The sequence below is a fragment of the Chionomys nivalis genome, chromosome 4, assembly GCF_950005125.1.
Source record: "Chionomys nivalis chromosome 4, mChiNiv1.1, whole genome shotgun sequence".
In the NCBI taxonomy this organism is placed as follows: domain Eukaryota; kingdom Metazoa; phylum Chordata; class Mammalia; order Rodentia; family Cricetidae; genus Chionomys; species Chionomys nivalis.
This window is the reverse complement of record NC_080089.1, coordinates 115,561,903-115,584,726: the sequence shown is the minus strand read 5'-3', so window position 1 is coordinate 115,584,726 and position 22,824 is coordinate 115,561,903. Positions and strand designations below refer to the sequence as shown.

Genomic DNA, 22,824 nt, shown 5'->3' with positions numbered 1-22,824 from the left:
GTTTGTCGGCGTGCGCCTGTCCAGGTCTGCGTGGGTGGCTCTCTGTGGCGAAGCGTCCGCAGGTCGGTGTGCGTCCGCGTGTCTGTCTGTCCGCGTCTGCGTGGGCGGCCGTCTCCGACAGGGCACGCCCGGGATCAGGGGCGGTGGGCGTGCGCCCCGCCGGGGCTGGGTGGCTCTCCCCGCTAGCCGGGCGGGCGCAGCGCCACGTGCGGAGCCCCGGACGCGTCGCTCTGGGGCGGAGCCAGCCCGGGGCCCCGGAGCCCCAGGCCGAGCCCAGGCGGGGCCCGCCCCCGACCCCGCCCCCAGCCCGAGCCCGCGCCGCCCGCCGAGCCCGGGAGCCCGAACCGAGCGGCGGAGCCGAGACGGCGGCAGCGCCCGTGGGATGCGGGGATCGCGCCCCCGGGGCCGCTGAGCCTGCGCCCGCTGCCCCGAGCCCTGCGCCGAGCCGAGTCCGCGTCGCGCTGCAGCCGCCCACCCCGGGGCGCGGGCCGGGGACCAGCAGGTGAGCGAGCGCCCCCCGTGTCCCGCAGCCCCTCGCGCCCGTGTCCGCCGCCGCCCAACTTTCCTCCCCGATGGCCCGGAGCCGCCCGGCCGGGTCCCCAGTACCCGGCAGCCGCTGTCCCAGAGGGGGGAGGGGCGGGAGAGGCGCAGGTGGCCCGGGCCGGGGGTTCCCTGGGGCGTCCCTGTTCGCCGCGGGTCTCCTCCCGTCCCCTCTCCTTCCGGGTTTCCCGTGCGCTGTCGAGGGCCGGGGGGATGGGGAGCTTCGGCCCCGACTCCCGGGCCATCGCTGGCGCAGGCTGGCCGAGGGGCAGGGATTGGGACCCGGATTCCCGAGGCCGGAGACCCCAAGGTCAGAGCAGCCACAAGGCGCGCAGAGAATGTGCCTCTCGAGAGCTGGGGGTGAAAGGGCTGAGCGGACACCGGCCGGGACTAGGGAGCAGGCCAAGCGCTCGTTTTCCCTGGGCCCGGGAGCGTGGGGGGACCCTGCACCCGGGCTATGCCCTGGATTAGACGAAATCTCTGCTCCCCAGGAAGGGATTTGTGCGCGCTATCGGGGGTCAGATCTACGAGTGTGCCCTGCCTCTGGGCGCTCCCACCATGCCGAGATCTCAGTGCCCTGTTGTCTCCTTGAAGCAGTCGCATCTCCTCCTGTATCTGTGGGCTCTGAGAGGGGACAGATGTCTGGACATGGAAATTCGGGAGAATTCTTCGTTCTCCTTGCTTTGACCTGGACAGACTCGCTCAACCTAACGGGAGAAAGAGGCAGCTCCGAACCTCTGTGTTATTTGACCGTCTTTGGAGGCGCCCAGCGAGGAAGTGGAGGTTCCTAGCCTTGTCTGAGTATTGATGGGGACAGCGATGTAGTGGGGACTGGTGGCAGTGGTGCTTATGATGCGGGAAATGCTAGGGACGAGGCCCTGGCTGGAGGCAGGCCTTCCAAACACCTGTTGGAGGGCAGCATACAACCACCAACCACGGAACTCACTCTGTCTCCTTAGCGACTTCAGTCTCCTTGGGCCATGGACCAGAGTGGCTTTGGGGTCCTGAGCTGCCTCTTACAGCAGTGACCCCAAGCACCGTGCAGAGAAGCACAGAACAGGAGCCCCCATGAACCCCAAACCTTCTGTAGACTCACCATCATTCAGAACTGAGGCACGGGCCACACGGAGCCGAGCCCCTCTGTCCTCCCCTCAACTCCCTAATCTGTCCCTTCCCCATTAGAAAATTGGGTAGATGCACATAAATACGGTCACATGCGGGAAGATGAGATGAAGGCGGGACAGGCTGCTGCCTCAGAAGCAAGGGAAATTAAGGGTCAGCTGGAACATGGGACACCATTTCTTTGCTAGAATGCCTAAGGTTCTGAAAAGAGCCTCGGCTAGCTTTCCATCTCATCCACCCCTCTCTACTGAAAGTACTAAGAGCCAGGGAGGTCAAGGACTAATCCAAGGTCACACATAATCGTTGGACTGGGGAGGACACTCAGGGTAACAGGTCTTGGACTCTATTTCCTGGCAGTGGCCTAGAACTGACCAGAGAGGGTCCAAATAGACAGAGGAGTGGCCCTGTATTCCCGATATTTGGGAAGCAGAGACAGGAAGATCTCTGTGAGTTCGAGGCCACCCTGGTCTATAAAGTGAGTTCCAGGACAGCCATGGTTGTTATACAGAGAAACCCTGTCTTGAAAAAAGCAAACAAAACAAACACAGCAAAGAAAGAAAGAAGAGCGGCCCTCGGGTGCTAAGAAGCCGTTTTCAAAGCCCGAGGTGCCATGGGCAGCTGTCCTCTAGACTGCCCAGTCCCTGTATATGGAGGTGACCACAACACCCCTGGATGGATTCCACAGTTGACTCACTTGGCATAGAGGGAGACAGAGACAGCTGGGAATGGGGGAGTAGGGGAGGCTGGTGCCCAGGCAGTCCACCCAGAAGAGAATCCTAGGGGCAACCTGGAGCAGTGTCTCCTTCCCAGGAGGTTCATTCCTGTGAGCCCTTGAGGGGGCTTTTGAAGGAGGGTACAGTGATACCAGTGTCACCCCAGGAACACAAAAGAGGTCGGGATTTTAGTTGAGAGTCAAAAGTCCTGTTCTAGCAGAGATAACTTCCACCTGGGTTTTGACGCATGAACAGGAGTTTTCCAGGTCGTTGACCAACCAATGCAAACACAGGGGGACAAAGCAGCCATTAATTGAGTGATCTGTTCGGTCCCGCAACGTGAGGAAGAGCCCAGGTCACAGTCACAGACCGATGGGGGTGTTGGTAACCTCTGCTCAGGAAGTGGGAATTTATCTAAAAATGGTGAACAGGCCCTGAGTGCTTTGTGTAGACTAGACCACGCCAGGCGCTCATAGGGTGCATCTCCCAGTTATCCCCACATCAGCCCCCGAGGTGGGGACCATGCCAGGCACTCATGGGGTGCATCTCCCAGTGCTTTCTGTAGACTAGACCACGGCAGGTATTCATAGGGTCCATCTCCCAGTCACAGCCGTGTTGTAGACGGTGAAGGGATCAGCAGCTGGGTCAGTGACCACTGTGCCACCTCCCCAGTGTGGACGGGGCCTGTGCCACCTCCCCAGTTTAGACGGGGCCTGTGCCACCTTTCCAGTGTAGACGGGGCCTGTGCCACCTTTCCAGTGTAGACAGAACCTGTGCCACCTTTCCAGTGTAGATGGGGCCTGTGCAAACTTAGGAAGTCCTTCAGCTGAGGAGGTGTCACCAAGCAGGCCACTGGTGACACTCTGATGTCCTCCAGGGTACCCCAGAGGTACCCACCTCTTATCCTGTATGCACAGTGGGGGACATAGGTGGACAATAGTGACCTGAGGAATACCATGTCATCTGGGCATTAGAGAAGAAGATCTAAGAAGGAAGCTTCCAGAAGGCGACCTGGGCTGGAGGTAGGCACTCCAGAAGGGCAGCTGGACCCTGGAGCCAGGGCTGCCTGGCCGGCCACCAGAGCAGCACTTGGGAAGCTTTACATAAAGACGTCCGTTCTGAAGCTCCGCCCCCAGGCATGCTAATTCTCTTGGTTCTGGGGTGGAGCAGGCCGCTGTCCTTCTGAAAACAGGTGATTCTGATGACATTAGAGAACGAGGCTGGAGCCAGATGCTCAGAGACACTGGACAGCCCAGGCAGGAGGGAGGCCAGGAGAGTAGTTGGCACTTACCCGGGGCAGAAAGGGCCGCTCTCCCAGGAGAGGGAAATCCCCCATTTCTGCCGAGAGATTTTTAGAAGGTACCTTTGGCACCGTTCATGGACAGATGAGCAAGGCTGAATAATTTAGAAAGAATGCCCATTAGGTTGAGCCGCAGCAAGGGTGCCGGTGATCTCGGCAAGAGAAACAGCACTCTGAGCCCACGGCCGTGGTGCTCTGCGTGGTGGATTCTGCTGAAGGAACGGGTCGGGGATGCGAGCTGGTCTGGAGTGGGTTAAGGAGTGAGCAGGAGGGGATCATGTGGGAGCATGGGCAGACAGCACTTTCAAGGGTCTGATGGTTGGAGGGGTAGGAGAGGGACAGGGGACCGCATGAGAGGTGGGGTCCGGTTTGGCTTTAGGCTAGGCAGTCCTGCGGTGCATGCCTGAGCAAGGGCTTATGGGGAACATCTCAAGTAAAGGACCAGAAGCCTCTGGGTCAGAACTGCACCTGTGAGGCGCACACATCACAGTCTGCTCACTGGGCCGGGCGGAGAGCAAGCCCCTGTGGGGAAGGTGATGGCGGGAACCGATTCCTGTCTCAGCGTGGAGAGCGGGTCCTTTCTCTAGGGAGGAAAGCTGTCTTGGGAGACAGGGGACAGGATGGGTTTGCCTCGAGCAGGTGTCCATGGTGACAGAATTTAAAGAAGAGGGACTGCAGCCAAAGCCCCATGGCTAAACTACAGAGAGGCAGGGAGAGAGGAGAGGCACAGACGGAGACCGGACATTTGGGGGTGCAGCAGGGCAGCTGTAGGAATGGCTTAGGTCCGACGGCCAGGCTTGTCTCATACAGAGATCAGAGGCAGGGGTGTCAAGCCTGGCGGGTGGGGACATTCAGCATCTGCCCATGGTGGGTTCTAGGTATCTAAGACAGGCGTTATCCCTGCCCTGTGAAGTCTGAGTAGTAACGGGGAGAGGGACTATGTCGTGAAACACAGAGAGGACCGTTTTAGGTAGTGGCAAGTGCCATGGAAGGATTCCTGACGTGAGATGGTGAGTCGGTGTAGCCTCGCTGACCAGAGACAGTCTGAACAAGGCAACTGATCTAGGACCTGAATAACAGGACAGATGTGGGGAGAGTGTACGGAAGAGGGAGCTGCCTGTGCAAAGGCCCTGGGGTAGGAGCTCCACGAATGCACGCTGTGCCTGGAGCAGAGGGAAAGGGATGGGGATGGAAAGACAGCGAGCCTCTGTTCTAACCCCACCCCCTCAGTGGACTGCCCCTTCTGTGCGCCTACACCACACTCCTTGGGCTGGTGCTGGCAGCAGTTCCTGGGAATGAAGCTATTTTTAGATACGGCTCTCCTCTCCTGTGGGCCTAGAACATACCGTGTCTTTTGAAGATGATCAATACGTGCTGGCACTATTTATAGAGGACCCCATGTCAAGTCCTGGGGCCTGGGACCCCCAGACTTTCCGGGGACAGGCATCACAGACATAGGCTCTTTGATCTACTCTCAAGGGATAGACAGAGGCACTGAGGAGCCTGGAGCCTCCCAGCATCACCTCCAGGGCCAGAAAGACCTGCCCAGAACAAGCAGAAGGCAAACTTGGAATGGAAGTCCAGCCTCCCCTCTCCAGGGCTGATCAAGAGGAAGCCTGCCTGGAGGGGATGGGCCTGGAGCCTAGTGCTGGAGACTGCAGGGGAGGGCTGGGCTTGGGTCTGCTGCCTGTGGTCGGTCAGAGTCGGTCAGAGTCGTAGGTAGGCAGAGAGTGTTTATGTTCTAGGCTGAGTCCTTTCTCTCCTCTTCAGTGCCTTCTCTTTAAATCTCCCAGGAAGGCAGTGGAAAGTGGAGTCCCCCAGGGGCATTTGTTGATGCCAGGGGTGGAGCCTTTCTTACAATGTCTGTGTGGCCCTGGGTTGCTCTCTTGCCCACTCAGAGAGCCCCGTGTACTGAGTGCACAGCCCCTGGAGCGAGGGACGGTGTTGGCTATCCCAGGGTCTCAAGGTCACCAGAGACACAGGCAGGACGTAGTCGGTCAGCGCCTAGGTCTCAAATGGTGCTTTCTGAACAGTGGCGGCTCATCTTAAATGGGGAAGGCAGAAAATGCATCTCTGGCATGTCTGGATTCTTAGAAGTCCCGGGAAGAGAAAGAAGTGGCTTTGGAGGTGGTTTTCAAAGAGATCATAGGGTAGGGAGAGGCAGCCCAACAGCTTAGGCACCGAGAGTGGTTTGTTGACTGCACCTGAGGCAGCCTGGGTGACAGAGCTGATCTTGGGGCAGGAGTATCCTGCCATAGGAGGGACCAGCCTCAACAATCAGTCCTTGCTGCTTGGAATTGAAACCCAGCCTCATTGGTCCAGGCAGGGAACCCAGACAAGCTCCCCCCCACCCCACCCCCGGCTACCCAGCTAAGCAGAAGTCCAGCCCGTTCCTTTCCAAGACCCGGGGTCACCAGTTGGCATGGAAGTGCAGGGAGGCTGAGGGACAGAGGCCTACCCACACAGCCAGAGACCTGAGCAGAAGGCGCAGGCGCCCAGCGCCCACCCCACCACTGCACTTGGGTCGGATGCAGCACAGACTGCCAGTTAAATAAAGCGACAGCTAGTTGCCAACAGCGCTGGAAACCCAGGGAAAGCCCCCACTCGCTCGCTGAGCCTGAGTGCCGATTAGATGTATAATTGCTGAGCTTCCGTTTCAGAATCTGTCCGAGGCGAGGAGACACAAATCCTCCTAAGGAGTCTCTGCAGCCTACCGTCCCCAGAGAGAGCGGGCACCAGGCACCTTCCAGTCCTCGTCTTTCTGATGGAATTAAGGATTTGTGCCCACATGGGTCACTTCTAGCCCCTGTGCAGGGGACGCTTAAAAGCGTGCTCACCCACAGCCTGCCTAAAACAGCCATATGCATTTTGATGTTCCAAATGACTCTACCTGGTAGGCATTAAGTGGGGACAGAAGGGGGACTTTAGGGGACAAGGGGGATGTTTACTTTCTTAGTTGGGGTGGCATTTTACCCATGTTTGTGCAGTTGTCAATACTTATCTAACTGTACATACTTGATGAGTGTGTTTGCTTGAGTTTAAATTCTACTTCAGCTGAAAAGCATATTAAGAGGGTCACATGTTTGGTTATAGTATTGTCCTGGACGCCTTTGTAGCATAGATCATCGTTTCTGTGGGTTATTTCATCTCCCTCTGGGCAACAAGAGACCTCAGAGGGAGAGCCTCCCAGGTTTCCAGAGGCATGTATAGCTCCTTTGATGCACACAGTAGGAGTCTCGGTTGCCATGGCACCCTGCGAAGCCTTTTTCAGCTAAGGCATCAGAAAGAGGAGTTGGAAAGAACTGAACAGGCAGAGTTGGGATGCTGGTGGCTGTCTTCTTGTTTCATGTACTGTGAGGGTCTGTGGGAGCAGAAGCAGGGCCACTGTGCGGAGAAAAATACCTGTTCAGAGTCTGGGGTACATGCACCCCTTTGTGACTGTCACGGGGTGTTAGATCATCCATGTCCCTGCTCTGGAGACCCAAGGCTGGGCAGCAGTGGACCCTTGGAGAAGAGAAGATGCTATGTGGATGGGCCTTTGCAGAGGCTGAGGAGGAAGGCTGGGCAGGGGCAAGGGTGCTGTTTTCACTGTGTACTGCACTGTGCATATTGTGGGAATCCCGGGGCTTCCACGTTCCCCTGACCAGACGTCTAGATACTGCCAAGCAGTTGGTGGAAAGGAGGAGCCATTGCCCCATGCTTGCCATGGGGGAGGGAGGAGAGAAAAAGGCAAGGTTAGGAGGGGAACTCTTGGTTTGTCTTTGGCAGGTGGGTGAGACCAAGTTAGGACCAGATAAGCTAGACCCCACCAGCTCCCAGCCCTGGACAGAGCCCTGTCCTGAAGAGGAGCCCTGTTCTGTCCCTGCCTGGGGAATCACTTCTGCAGAGCTGAAGCTGATAGCATTTTCCTGTCGGCAGACTTAGCCTGGTGTTGGAATAAATGAGATGCAAATGTGTGTAAATTAGGGCATCCCCAGAAGCTGGGTGGGCGTGTTCTCCTCGGGAGGAATGGGCGCGATTGGCCAGGACTTCCCCGAGATTTTTTGGAGGTGTGGGGGGGGAGGTGTTGCTCAAACTTGCCCTGTTCCTCTTTGTGTGTTGGACTAGGCAGGGTTAATGTCTCTGCAGCAACCTCAAAGGAGCGGAGCCAGCAGGGAGCAGGTTAGCTGAGGCTCGGGTGCAAGGACGTGTCAATGTGCCTTTGATCTGGGAACAGGGACCTCTGAATGCAGAGGCCAGGGCACCAGCTGGCACCCCCATGGAGCCTTTGTCCAAGCAGTTAACCCAGAGAGCTGTGCAAATAATTGCCTCGGCGGGCGAAATGGAGTGAACGAACATGGTGTCGACCCCTCCCCCATGGCCCCCCATCATCCCAACCTGTGGCTTTAGCTTCCATGGCTGCCCATAACCACTGCCAGAGACCAGGACAAGGTTTTTTAGTCTCTCCTGTGGCCCCCACCCCCACCTACAGAGGCCAGCCTGAGGTCTGATGTCAAAGCAGGTAGGGCCGTGTAGATTCTACTTGCTGAGCAATGTCCAACAGGATAGAACAGGAACCCTGAATGTCAGTCACAAGTTATTGAACGTGTTTCTTTTGATCAGGCATTTTATCAAGTTAAGTATTATGCATTTAACTGTAATCAACACTAGAAATGATGGACAGACCGCTTGGCATTCTTTATCTCCTACTGAGGAGGTGGTCACACACAGCTTGTCTGTCCACTGTAGCCCTATCCTCAGTCCTGATAGTTACACACAGCGAGTGAGTGGCTACTCCATTGGACAGTGCCAGAGCTAAGAGGAAAACTGCCAAAGAATTGCTTCTGTCAGCAGAAGAACTGAAGGCATCTACCCAGGTGTGAGCATAGGCCAACCTCCTCGGGGTGAACCAGCCCCTTTGCACACACTTGGTCCAGATGGGTGTTTACAGGCCTGCCATGTCCCTTCCTCCTGGTTCTGACCACAGAGGTAGGAGACAGAGCTTCCTAATCCCTGGGCATCAGGTTTCTCACCTAGAAAGAAAGAGGAGATAATACTCTCTCCCTCCTCCCTTCGTGGGATTGTAGCAAAGATAAAATACCGTGATCCCAAACATCACTTGCAGATATGAGTGTGTGTGCATGCACAGAGAGAGAGAGAGAGAGAGAGAGAGAGAGAGAGAGAGAGAGAGAGAGAGAGGTGCTCATAGAGAACATGAGACAATTCTGGCGTGGCCCTTAGCCCCATGTCCACCCCCAGGAAAGGGGCCAGAGTCACAGTGAGACAACATTTACTCTGCATTCCTTCCTTCACCCAGCCAGTCCATTTCGCTCTGCTCTGCAAGCTCATGTTGAATGCCAGGGCCAAAGTATATGTGGAAATCAGTTCTCTGTCAGGTGATGTGGGGATTCAGGTAACCAGCAGCTTAGAAGGAAAGAGACAGACAGGCAGACAGACAGACAGACAGACAGGGAGGGAGGGAGGTCTGGTGTGGAAGGAGGCCCCTTGAGCTGGGTCTCCATGAGAACAATGAGGCAGTTACATGCTGTGTAACAGTGTTCCCAGCAACAGCGAGCCACACAGAGGACCACAGTCTCTGGAGATCATGAAGGAGCTGAAAAACACCTACCACCTCATGCTGCTGTAGCCATCCTAACACCACAGTGCACTGCTGTGTGTGTGTGCGTGCATGTGCATGTGTGTACGTGTGTGTGTGTGGTGTGTTGCTGTGGAAGCAAACTATATTGCAGGCATAAAGTATAGGTGTAGCTATGTATAGTGTGTGATACTTGGCAACAGTAAGCAACAACGTTACTAGCTTGTGTACTTTTAAAATTTTTTTTAAATTTATCACTCGTGTATAGGTATGAGCGTGTGTGAGGTTATGATCACACATGCATGCAGGAGCCCAGGGAGACTAGAAGAGGCCATCATCAAATCCCCTAAAGCTGGAGTTAGAGACAACTTTGGCGCTAGGAACCAGACGTGGGTCCTCTGCAAGAACACACAGCACATGCCCTCAAGCACTGAACCACCTCTGCAGCTGTGTGCTCTGCGCTGTGCACTCCTGCTTAGGAAGAGCAGGCTGCTGCCTCACTTGGTCCGTGTGTGTCTCCGCTCCATGTTGCACTGAAGCTACATGAGTTTAGGGGTGTTCTTTTCCAGGAGCTGTTATATGGTAGAGCAGCCCCTTAGCATGAGAAAGAAAAAAAGTGGCCATGGCAAGTGACTGATTTGCTTCATCTGGGTATGTGTAAGCACACGCTGATGCTCACAGGACAGAACTGCCTAATAATGGCACTCTTACGGCTCCTCGGGATTAAATGACTCATGGTAATGACAGCAAAGCCCATGAGGACAACAGCAGCTCGTGATCACTGCGTTTGTACAGTGGTTGAGACCTGGGAGAGGATCAGCAAGATACTCACACGTTAGGACGTCCCTCTGAAATAGGATTTCTCTCTCTGTCTGTTTCTCTCTGTGTGTCTCTCTGTGTCTATCTGTCTCTCTCAAACTTTTTGAGACATGGTCTCACTATGTCACTATGTAGCCCTGGCTGTCCTGAACTCCCTAGGTAGATCAGGCTATCCTCAAACTCACAAAAATCCTCCTGCCTCTGCTCCCAAGTGCTGGAATTAAAGGCATGCACCACATGTCCTGTCTCCGGGAAAGTTCCTATCCCCATGGGGATCTGTTGACCAATGGGAAAACAGGTTAACTCACCCTAGGACTTGTGGCAAGCAAATGACTGACGTCTAGGTCACCTGCATGGGCTGACATCCGAACCCAGTTCTAATCACTTCCTTGTGCCATATAGGAACAGGAAATCTCTCAAGAGAGGGAATGGGGAGAGGAGCCACAGAAGAGGAAGAGATAGATTTGGGGTCAGGGGTCTCTGGACACGGTCATTGCCTCATTACCAGTCTCTGCAAACCTGGACAGGACAGCGCCCTTTCAGGTCAGCATGGAACCTGTACTGTGGCGTCCTTTCCCATCCGATCACCACCAGTTGACTTGAGGACCATCACCTGGGAAAGTACCCTTTGAAACTGCTGTAGGGCCATGCACACAGTGGGCACAGAATGCCTGCTCGTTGAATCAATTAACGAAATGAGTGAGCTGAGGTATTAATTAGTATGTCCTCCTGAAGGAAGAGTCAAATTTGCCTGGTGCATGCATGGGCCACAAGGCTTGGGCGGGGGCTTTCATGGGGTAACATCCAGTGGGTAAGAGAACATCCCACTTGGCACACACAATCCACTTGAATGGAAGACAAGGGACATGTTCAGCGGTTCACAAGTGCCCTGGCCTCCCTCTCTGAGGTTATCCTTTGCATAGACCTCTTCTTCAGCACCCAGAGGCAGGCAGAAGGGCAGTACCGGGGTCAGGGAAGATGGACCTGGGTAGGATGGATAGGTGCCAGGGTGGTGGGTCATCCGCCCAGCAATCATGGGACTGCCAAGCAGGAAAAAGGAGCGCAGAGCCGAGGAAGCCGGTGGAGATACCTAGGAAGCCTGGGAGCCCCTTCCACAGAGGGCTGCGCATAAATTTACATGGCAAAGAATATTCTTTGCATGCTGGGTTCCAGAGACTCTGATTCCGCAGCGACCAAAATGCCAGACATGACTCAGGCAGGAGGCTGAAGTGAGCCTGCCTTCAGGCTCGGGGAGGGGCTGCACGGAGCTAGACAACACCAGAGCTCCTTACTCCTCACTGGGACTGAAGTAGGCAGGAAGGGGCTGCATGGAGCTAGACAACACGGGGGCTCCTTACTCCGTGGCGGGCATCCTGTGAGTTCACTGCCACAGCCAGCAAAGTCCTGTGCAGACTTGGACAAGCAACCTAACGTTGGTCCCCTACCCTAAGGACAGGGGATAATACCCACATCTGCATTCTAGGTTGTGTTCATTTCAGTGACATCTTTGGCCACTGACATGAGCCTCAGGAAGGCCTGTGCGGTGGGTGTTCACCCCACCCCTGCCACCATATCTCCCCACTCCTATCCCACAGGTTAGAGTAGAATCCTTTCCCTGCCCTAAGTTGAGACATCCAGGCCAACTGGGCTAAACAGATTTATCCCCAGAGACTGTTAGTGCTCAGAGACATCTAGAAGGGGAAAGAGTCAGCTGTGGGGTGCAGAGGGGGAAAGGCAGTCACACAGGACACAGGCAGCGCTTGGGAATGGCTGTCACAGACTGGGAAGGAGAGGAGTGTGGCCATGTGGGGACACAGTCAGTGCAGTGGTTACGACACCTGCCGTGGTAATAAATGCTAAACAAAAAAGAGTCGGAGGAAGGAAGGGATTGTTTTGGCTCACGGTTCAAGGGGATGGAGCCCATTATAGAGGGGAAGATGTGGCAGCATAGACAAGGTCACTGGTCACATTGCTTCCGCAGTCAGGAAACAGACAAGCACTGGTGTTCAGCACACCTTTCTCCGTTTACTTCATCCCATGATGCCGCCAGTATGCAGGGTGGGTCTTCCCACTCCGGTGGACTCAGTCTAGAGAATCCCTCACGAGTATGCTCGGAGACATGTCTCCTAGGTGATTCTGAACGCTGTCAAGTTGGCGCTATTAACGTTAAGTCCCAGCGATCCAAGTGGTAGTTAGGAGCCTGTCCTGGGCTGTTGCAAATGAAGGAGGAACCATTGAGTGAAGGTGGAGGGCATATGACCAGAAAGGGTGCCAGTATTAGCTAGTCTGAAGGAGGCCAAACCATTTGCTCCCACTAACTCCACAGCTGGAGGGACACAGGGAGACATGTGCCCTGTGATCTGATGTAGAGGGATGTGTTAGGATGGAGCGGACTCCCAAGAGTCCTGCCAGTGCCCGGGCAGAGGGGTCAGCTACAAGAAGCTACCCAGTCTCCAGAGCAGCTGGAGGGCCAGTGGGAGAGAGGGGCACCAACAGAGGGAAAGCTGCCTGGAGCAGGGGAGTGGCCTGTGGACCTGGCCTGCTGTGCACCCACCACCGTCTCCAGCTTCGGGAGCTGGTTGTTCAACTGTGTTTCCTTCCTGCCTTCCACAGCCACGAATGCCCCCACACCCTTGGTATGCTCAGACCACTCTGGAGCCCACCTCACCCTGGCAGCCTGTAATCCTGCAGCTGGGCTACACCAGGCAGAGCAGGGTGTAGGCTCTGAGCTGCTGAAGGGAGGGTGGGGCCAGGGCCAGGTGCAGGCAGGAGAACAAGAGAGAAAGCCGATCCAGCCCGCCCGCCCATCAGAAGTAGCCCAGACACAAAGGCCACTCTTGGCAGGTTTACTTTGGAACCTGAGGCTGCCCCGCTTCTGGGAGGCAGGGAAGCTTCATCTGGAATCTAGTTTCAGACAGGCCTCTGATGCCAGGGCCTCCCTAGGGTGTTGGTGCTAACCCTCTTTGGGACCCCAAACCCTGTCACTTGGCCAGACTTGGGGTGGAGGGGACAAGGAGGTATGGTAGTGATTGGACACCCCAACTTACTGTCCTCTGACCACGGGCTGTTCTTGAAGTTTCCTGGCTCCCCAAAAGCGTTCTGTCTCTCGCTCTTGAACCCAGTAGGACTCCTAATGGAATCTGTCAGGTCCTCAGGCTAAGCTTCTCTCTAGAAGGGTTGGCAGTGGTGGTCCCCAACCCTGTCCAGGGATGCCCCAAAGTCCTGGACCAGTGAGCCAGGGAGAGGCTAGCACCCACCATGGTGAATCATGGGAAAGGTATCACTCAGAGGGTCCTCTCACCCACAGCTAAGGAAGATGGACCCCAGGAAGCACTCAGAGGGTCCTCTCACCCACAGCTAAGGAAGATGGACCCCAGGAAGCACACAGAGGGTCCTCTCACCCACAGCCAAGGATGGATACCAGGCTAGGTCAGTCCTGACCAAGGACTGAGTTGTGGTCTTGGAGCTCTCTGCCCGCGGAGAGAGGCTCTGCTTGGCTCTGCTTGGAATCCCAGTTCTCAAGACAAAAATAATAGTATCAAACAGGAAATTCTTGGTATGGAAGAAAGCTGCTGGGATACTTCAAACTGATTTTCAAAGTGTGTGGGCCTCGCTAATGTTTTAAATGGGAGCAAGCAGGAGTTGGAAGTACTATGACGTTGAAATTGCGGGCAATTAATAATATCTGAGGTACCCACAGTCGCTGTGATGGGACAGGGTTGTGATACCAAGTCTTTGGGTCATGGCTGTTAAGGCTACCTTCATAGATGAAGAAAATATTTCATTGAGTTCACGAGGATATGCCGTCCCTCCTCTCCCAAATCATTTCCCCGTCCCTCCAAGAACCCCCGAACTCTATAAACAGACAGAACTCACCCACGTCCTTAGTCAGGGAGTGAGTAGCTGCCCTTGCTGCTGCTGTCTGGAGGGTCACATGAGAGGGGTGGTGGGCTGGTTCTCCATCTGGGCGCTGTTACCACAGAGGTTCAGCGTGTGAGAATGCACCCACCTGTGCGCTCCCTGGCATCTGTTTGCGTGAATCCTGGATTTCGATACAAATTGCCAGCATCCTTCACTGAGGCAGGTGCAGGTGCAGGCTTGCACACACATGCTTCTGCCAGCGTGTGCACATCCCTGGGCCTCCACGTGTCTCCAGCACCCTTGCAGGAGTGTGGACACAGATGGATACCGTGATCCGGAGGACACTATTTTTAGCAAATAATCCCAAGCTAAGGGGTGGCTTCCCAGTTTACAGAAGGAGCAATTGCTCACCGTGGAGAGGGCCGCCCCACTGTCCTCCCAGCGAGGCTCTTTATTTCTAACATGAAATGAATAACGACTTTATTGTTTTTGCAAGCTCATCATAGTGGATTCTGGCAATGGGGGAAAGTGTAAAGGAAGTTTAGAATGACCTAAATTCTCCTCAACAAGGGGGAAGAAAAAAATTGCCATTCATGTTTAGCGATAAGTGCTCCAGACCGAGCCTTCTGCTTGGTTAGAGGTGGAGGCTAGACAGGGAGAGGCTCTTATGAAGCGGGGACCTACTCTCTCACCTGCTATTTTTAACAGAGATGGTCCTTTAACTTCACGTGAAACAAACAAGCTGCAGACAGACCAGGGAGCAGCAAAAGGAACCTCTGCCTTCTGCTTCTGCGGCGCTTGTTTCGTGTTGTGCTTGCCCAGGGTCCACACACATGCACACATGCACGTGCATGCACATGCACAAATACACTCACTCACTCACTCGCTCTGTGTGTGTGTGTGTATGTGGTATGCTCAGCTTTGTCTGTGTGTGTTCGCACACGCACACACAAATGCACTCTCTTGCTTGCTCTGTGTGTGTGTGTGGTATGCTCAGCTTTGTCTGTGTGTGTGTGTGTGCATGTGTATGTGGTATGCTCAGCTTTGTCTCTGTGTGTGTGCAATGCTCAGCTTTGTGTGTGTCCCAGTGCAGAGGCACATATGTGCTAGTGTGTAGAGGCCAAAGGTCAACTTGGGATGTCATTCCTCAGGAGGCATCCAACTTGTTTTCTGAGCTGAGTTTCTCTCTAGGACCTGGGCTAGGCTGATAGCCCAGCCAACTCCAGGGTCTTCCTGTCTATGACTCCCTGGCACTGAAATCACAGGCAGATACTATCAAACCCAGCTTTTCATGTAGATACTAGGGACCAAACTGAGATCTTCAAGCCTTTATGGCAAACACTTTACCAACTGAGCCATCTCCCCAGTCCCTAGGGGTGCCCCCTCTGTGATTTTTAATTTTATTACATTTATATTCTCATGTATGCTCTCCCTGGCTCCTACCCCCTCCTCCCTCCCTCTCTCCCTCCCTCCCTCCCTCCCTCCCTCCCTCTTCTTCTCCTTCTCCCCCCTCTCATGTGTGCCTTTGTTGCCACAACAAACATAGAGGACAAAGAAGGACCACCAGGCATCAACTCTCTGCTTCCCCCAATCTTGTGGGGATCCAAGGATTGAACTCAGGTCATCAGGCTTGGCAGCGAGGATCTTCACCCCCTGAACCATCTCAACAGCTCTCGAGGTGCCCATTGAAGCTGTGTTGCTCATGTTTTACCTGCCACCTAGTTGAATATCTGCAGTCCAGGGTGCTCAGGGCACCCTGGGTCCTTGTCGGCCGTGTGCTGGGGTGGGTGCCACAGCAGCTTATAGGGGTCATTCATGACGTGGTCCACAGGAGTGAGATCAGGGCAAAGCCCTTGGCTGACAGGAAGGGAGAGTGTCCCTGGCAGTGATCTCCAGCAGGTGTCCAGTCTGCCTTCTTGAGCTGGTGCCCAGCCATTCCCGGGTTTGATGTGGCAATTAGCAGTGCAGCCCCCTGGCATGGTGTCATAGTCAGGAGCCCTCTGGCCACATCCTGTTTTGGTGAGGCAGTCGGGAATGCATTCTTCTGCCTTGCTGTCATAGACAGAGTGTGTTTGCACCAGGTTCTGAATCTTTTGAGGCCACCGGGAGCCACATTCTCCCGGTTTGACGTCACACGCATGTGCCTGTTGGATGTCCTCTGCAGTAGTGGTCACTGTCTTCCGGTGTTGCTGTCCCTTGGGACTGGCATTTATTTGTCCGCTCTTGTGGGGGAAGAGGGGAGAGTGTGACGAGCCAGAGGCACACCCTTCACATTTCCCATCTTTGGAATCAGCCTAGTTAGTGATGGGCTGCCCCCAGGGGATTCCCACGAGATGCTCATCAGAGGTCTGCATGGCTGTGCACGCCGGAGTGCCAATATGTGGATGCCATCTCCTTTGTTTCAGCTGTTTCTGAAAACCCACAGGTTTTCCTGGGTCCCTTGGGGCAAACGTTGATGTCCTCTCAATTGCCGCCTCCGGTGCCCAGGTCTCATGTGAGTGCATGGGGCCTGGGAACTGGACACCACTTAGTCTGGGAGTATTTCCTAGAGTGGAGGAAGGGCTCCTGGGCCCATCCAGGGCCAACTCCTGGATGGGGAGCGGAAGACCCATTCTGTCGGGGTCTGGTATAAAGCAATGGCCTCTCTGTCCATCCCTGCTCTGTGGAGCCATCATATTTAGACAAAAGGGGGAGGTGCTTCTTCAGCCAATGACCTTTGGGATGCTAGCCCACTTTGGGCGTGGTCTCTTGTACTATAAATGCAGATGTAGGGGCATGTGCGAGCCCCTTGGCTGCTGGATTAGGTTCCAGTTGCCCGTGCATGCAGAGGACTGCGGATCTCTACTCTTTCTGTGAGTTTGTCCCCAAATAAATAAACCTTTTTTATACTCCATTCCGGGCTAGCGTGGAACTATTTAATATCGCAACACCTGGGATCCAGTTGGGGATGGGACATGTCTTAAAAGAGCACAGTTGGAATGTTTTCTTTGGTGCAGAGTGGGCAGGGTAAAACTATCACGAAGACACACTTTTCCTTGGCCACTGGTGTTCAGACCCATGCACTGGGGCAGGAGTGGAGAAGCTACTCCAGTGCCGTCCCTCGTACACACCACGGGGGAGAGCTTAGGTATTTACCCCTGGTCACTGTCAATCATGTGTGGCCTGTTCAGCGATTGGCAACTGGCGATACTTGTACCCACTGGCAAATTGTGTCCTTTCCTGCTCCAGCATAGTTGACTGACAACCCTGCCTTCTGTCTGTGGCACCCCATCACATACATGTCTGTGTCTTCCAGCGTACCCCCAGGCAGCCTGAGGAAAGCCTGTGCCCCCAGAAGCAGGATGAGAAGATGGCAAACTTCCTGTTACCTCGGGGCACCAGCAGCTTCCGTAGGTTCACCCGGGAGTCCCTGGCGGCCATCGAGAAGCGCATGGCGGAAAAGCAGGCCCGAGGTTCGGCCACATCACAGGAGAGTCGTGAGGGCCTGCCAGAGGAGGAGGCTCTCCGGCCCCAGCTGGACCTGCAGGCCTCCAAAAAGCTTCCGGATCTCTATGGCAACCCGCCCCGAGAACTCATTGGGGAGCCCCTGGAAGACCTGGACCCTTTCTACAGTACCCAGAAGGTGACTGCCACCCCCCAACACCCTTCTCACCCATCTAGGTAGCTCCCAGAAGGGCAGCAGCAGATGGGGTTCTGCTTATGTGGAGTTCTGTGGGGCCGGCTCCCCTGGGCTTTGGGGGAGTGACTCACCACTGATCTGTATTCCAGTCACCTTAATTTTGGAGTTCTGGGGTAAAGACATAAATAATGATGTTTGTATCCCTAAGTTGAGTGGTGGACCATTAAACTCTTACCTTCTTGTGTAGTGCTTTGGTAGACACCTCTAGGGGATTCCTCCCTGTCCCCAGATGTGTGGGCACTTGGAAGGAAGCCCTGAGTGGTCTCCCTCCTAAATAAAAGCGGCATGTGCTCCTTCCTCCCTCTTGTAGCTCAGAGAATTAGCCGACATCATCATCAGAGCCAGCTATCTCAAGCTGAGCCACAGCCGTAGTCTCCTGGGCCTTGTGGGGAAGACTGTTTCTGTCATTCTTGCTCCTGGGGAGATGGACGGAGTGTTGTTTCTCCACAAGGCCCTGCCCTGGCCTCCTCTTCAGACCACGGGTCACCATGTTGCACCAAACAAGGTGACAGGCATGCAGAGATCCTACAGAGGCATAGGATCCCCACTCCGCTGACCACACTGCTGGACCTAACTGTAGGGGTTGGTAGTGGGACGACAGACTGGAATCTAGGGCGTGGCCTTTCCTGACGGCCAGGCACCAGAGACCAAGGAGGCTGCTGGGTTACTGTGCTCAGCTCCTAGCTAAAGGCAGAACAACCCCTGTGGGGCCAGAAAGGGAACTGTAGTCAGTGTGAGGATCTATGTAATGTGTGTCAGTGTGTTGGTCACCATGGTGTGGGAGACCAAGAGCCCTAGTGAACATGTTTGTGTGTATGCACACACACACACACACAGCTTCATGTGTAATCAGCTGTGGATGGGAAAAGGCCCACAAGCACTCAATCTACAAGTCAGGAAAGCTGACCTCCTCTGGCTTCCAGAACTCTCTGGTTCAAGTGACTGGAGCAGGGTCAGGGTTGGGTGTGAGTGTGACAGTTATTAGGCCAGAAGGTGGAATCTAGGTGAGCGAGTGGGTAGGCTTTGGTCACGGTCGGTCAGAGCTGATGGGGAGAAGTGGGATTGGGCTCAGGGACACAGCCGGGAGAGAGTCTAGGTCCCTGTGAGAGGAGCAGAAAGCAGGTTGGAGTCAGATGAGCCTAAGGATGGAGTCCAGGCTGGGTGGGCTTCGAGTCCCTCCAGCAGACCATGTGGGCGGAGCCAAGAAATGTTTAATCAGAGATTGCCTAGTGCCCCAGACTCCATCCTGTGCCCCTGCTGACCCTGGCTGAGGGAGGCACCCCTCATGGAATATCTGGCTCTAATCTGTCTGCTTCCTTGCCCCACTAGCCCAAATGTTAATGTTTATAGAGCTTCGTTCCGTCCACTCAGCCCACGAAGGTGAGCGATCTCTGATCACTTCTGACATGCTGGCTGCCTTTGGCTTCCACTCTGCAGGCTCTCATGGCCGCCCCGACCCGTTAGGCCAGATAGGCACATACCTTCTAGAGATCTCCAAGCCCAGGCCACCCTAGGCTGCTTACAACCTTCCAAGAGGGAGACACTAGGTTGTGTGCCAGTAGGAGGTTGACCTTTGGCTGACCTCAGGCAGACTGGGTCCCAGGGAAAGCCTGGATGACTCTTTAACTTTCTTTTCCCTCCCCACCTGTATGTCGGCGCTGGCCAGGCTTTAAGCGGGCCTTCTCTGCTGAAGTTCCATGCAGTGTGTGAGAAGGGAAGGGAGGAAGCCTCCCTGGGTCTTACAGGCTTCTGCTCTAGAAGCAGCTAGCATGGAACAGAAGAATCATCTTGCCTAGGCCTCCCAGGGGCTGCCATTATAGCCGTGTGCTGCCACACCCGACTGGAAGCCTCTTGTTGAGATGGTAATTCTGAAACTGAAGTAAATCTCAGCCAGCCTGATGTTCCTCCTGACTCCACCTGGCTCCTCGCCACTCGTGGCCCAGGCACAGGGGTCCACAGGAAAGGGAGGACCCACTTCCTTTACTCCTTCCCCGCCCCTTAGCCATGGCCTAAGGGCTGTAAGATGACAGCTGTCTCCCTCTGTCCACAGACCTTCATCGTGCTGAACAAGGGAAAAACCATCTTCCGGTTCAGCGCCACCAAGGCCTTGTACATCCTCAGCCCCTTCCACCCCGTGCGCAGAGCGGCTGTGAAGATTCTAGTACATTCATATCCTTTGCTGGTAATAGTGTCGTCCGCATCTGACTTGGGCTCATACACAGGTGCTAAGCTCCGGGGAGGGTGCTGAGCCCCCTCACTGCCCCTGGGACAAGCAGAATGGTCACCGCCAGCCTGATTAGAAAAGTAGAACCCCGACCTCCACCCGAGATGTGCTGAGTTAGTACCTGCTTTTTAACAAGATCCCTAGAGGGTTCCTGGGGTATAGGACGTTTGAGAAGCCTTTCCATCCCCTCTGCTTCTTCAAGAGGAAAAATAGTCTGTTGAGAAGAAATGATATCCTCACCTTCCCCTCTCTCTGATGGCTCCAAATGTCCCCCCCCCACAGCCTCCCCCCCACGCTGCCCCTTGCAGAGGTTCAACCAAGGAAAAGCCTTTCCTTGGTAAAAAGGCCTCTCGGGTTTTTTTTTTTTTCTTCTCACGTGGGCATCTTTCGAAGGAAGCAGCGCTCACTTCTGAACTAGGTGTTGACAAAATGTTTGCAGTTTGAGAGCTTCTCAGAGAACTCTGGTTAGCGTCCAATTACATAAACCGCAGCCTAAAAATGCTTCCTGCCTGCTGACAGAGCGGTGGGATGGAGCGGTGGGGCCAAGAGCGCCAAACCAGCTTCGGGGTCCTAGTTCAGGCAGCGCCGAATTGGGGGTGTCAGCCCGTCTCTGCATTTCATTCAGTGAGACATACTGTGTTTTTATGTGTGGGGGGAGTGTGGAGGTCAGAGGACAAACTGCACAGACTGTCACCTGTCTCCTTTCCCTGTGTGCGCTCCAGGGATCAAACATGGTGGTCAGGATTGACAGCGAGTGCCTTTGCCACTGGGCCAGCTCACTGGCCCAGTCGTCTCTGGGTTTTAGAGAAGGGACTTGTGGAATCACAGAGAGGGATGGCACTGTCCGCAAGCCAGAGGCATCCACATTTTACGACGAGGACCCGTGAAGCCCTATCCATGGCCACTGGTGACCTGGATGAGGACATGGCTGTAGGCGGTGCCATTGTTTGGTTGGTCAGTTTTAGCTTTCTGCAGTTGTCGTTGTTAGATTATTATTACTATTAATATTAATATTATTACATTTATTTATTTACATGTGATGTTGGCGGAAGCATGTGTACACCATGGTGTGTATGTGGAGGTCAGGGGGCAGAAGCCAGTCTTCTCACCAGGTGGATGCTGGAGATCAAACTCAGGTGGTCAGACATGGCACCCTCTCCCACTGAGCCAGCTCCAGACGATGCTTGGGACCACTTGTGGGTATAGTGAACTAGCTGGGCAGAGCTCCCCCGAGCACCCCCCCCCAGCCACCTCTCCCTCCACTCTGAATGGGCATACCTCCTTCAGAGAGCTCCCTAAGAATGGTAGAACAGCCAGCAAATTGCCGTTCCCTCCAGAGTGTGGTCACAGCTTTGTAGGAAGAGCAGAGCTGAAGGAGGAGGGAAAAAAAAAAAAACAACAAAAAAAAAACGGTTTCCTTAGAGCTCAGAGCTGGTCTCTAACCTGCCTTAGGGGTGTGGCCACCCCGAAGCATCCTCCAGGCTCACTCGGGGCTGCTTCTCCAAGTAGCTTACCAACCCAACAGTGTTTGGCAGCCAAGAAAATCTCCCGGGATGCAGCCTGGGTCCCATGGCTCTCTCCATCACTGGGCTGGGACTCACTAGGGCAGATGAGAGGCCAGAAAGCAGATAGGTGAGGAAGACAGTAGGGACGCTGGGATCCTCAACCAGTGTCCTCTCCTAGAGGGTGCCTTGAGGGGTGTCTCTGAAGCTGTGAATTGCTGATCTGACAAGACCAGCATTGAGAGCCATTGATGCCTGCCTGCTCCCCCCACCCCCACCCGCAGCCACCCCAGGGAAGCATCTGTGTGTGAGAGAGGCCCTACCCTAGGCCCTGGAGCTGTTGTAATACTCCACTACCTGGAGTGGCCATGATAATCCCTGACAGCGCCATCTAGTGGAAGAAGGGGCTGAGATCTGTGGTAATTGGAAGCCCACCTCTCCCCCACCCCCCAGGCCTCAGTCCCCTCAGAGTGATCTACCCACCAGTAGATACCTTCCAGCATCAGGAGTAGGATTGTGTAGAAACCGAAGAACCCCAGGACCCACCTCAGAACCTGCATTTCATCGTTCCACTCCGTGTCACCCAGGAAGTTTGTTTAGAAGGCAGATTCTTAGGCCTTTTTAGACCAAGGTCACCAGCTAAAGACCCAGGAGTTCAAAAGCTCTCCCCTGACTCCTGAAAAGTTGAGATCTACTTCACATATCATAAAACTTTGTAGGTTTATTTTTAATTCTCTCTGCCCCCCCCCCCCGTGTGTGTGTGTTTATGGACATCAGATCCCCCAGGAACTGGAGGTACAGATGGTTGTGAGCTGCCCAGTGTAAGTGCTGAGAACTGAACTTGGGTCCTTTGCAAGAACCATGGTTCTTAAAGTGTGTGATTCAGTAATTGTTTTTAATGTATCTGCAAGGCTGCACAATCATCACCAATACCTACTTCAAGAAGATTCCATCAACCCCTCTCCCCAAAGTGGACTGAGCCTGTGTCCATTAGCAACCATAGTGCAGTTCTTTCTGAGATGGAGACTTACTGTGTAGACCAGACTGTCCTCAAACTCATAGAGATCCACCCGCCTCTGTCTCCCAAATGTGGGATTAAAGGTGTGATCCACCATTCCCTGAAACACAAAGCAGTTCTGTTGGGGTTTTAGCTTCTTGCAGGGAGTTTCACTATCTATCCCAGGTTGACCTAGAGCTCAGAGTTGACCTGACCTTCATATCTGGAGTGCCAGGAGGTCATGGGCTACTGTGCCTGGCTCGTGGCGAGCAATCTTAGCTCACGCTTCAATGGTGAAAGCGCACTGTGGTCCAGTTTTCACATCGATTCGAATACCCACTCCGTCTGTGCTTGTACAGAACGGTCTGTGGACGGGCTGGGCACAGACGAGCGTAGAGAGGCAAGAATGCAGCCTGGTCTCCTGTGACAGTGGAGGCTTGTGGTGTGACCGGCTGGTGCCATCGTTCTGTTTGGCTCTGGTCTTTGTTACGA

The 22,824-nt window shown here is 54.6% G+C and overlaps 1 protein-coding gene across 1 annotated transcript in view; it reads left to right on the top strand.

The window, feature by feature from the left end:
• The first annotated feature begins 392 nt into the window (after positions 1 to 392).
• Scn5a (sodium voltage-gated channel alpha subunit 5) overlaps positions 393 to 22,824 on the top strand; it is a 95,163-nt gene continuing 72,731 nt past the window's right edge. Inside the window, exons 1-3 of the mRNA XM_057768556.1 lie at positions 393 to 502; positions 17,226 to 17,552; positions 19,660 to 19,778. Of these exons, the coding sequence (XP_057624539.1) occupies positions 17,280 to 17,552; positions 19,660 to 19,778 (392 nt within the window). The 5' untranslated portion in view covers positions 393 to 502; positions 17,226 to 17,279. The remainder of the gene's footprint in view (positions 503 to 17,225; positions 17,553 to 19,659; positions 19,779 to 22,824) is intronic.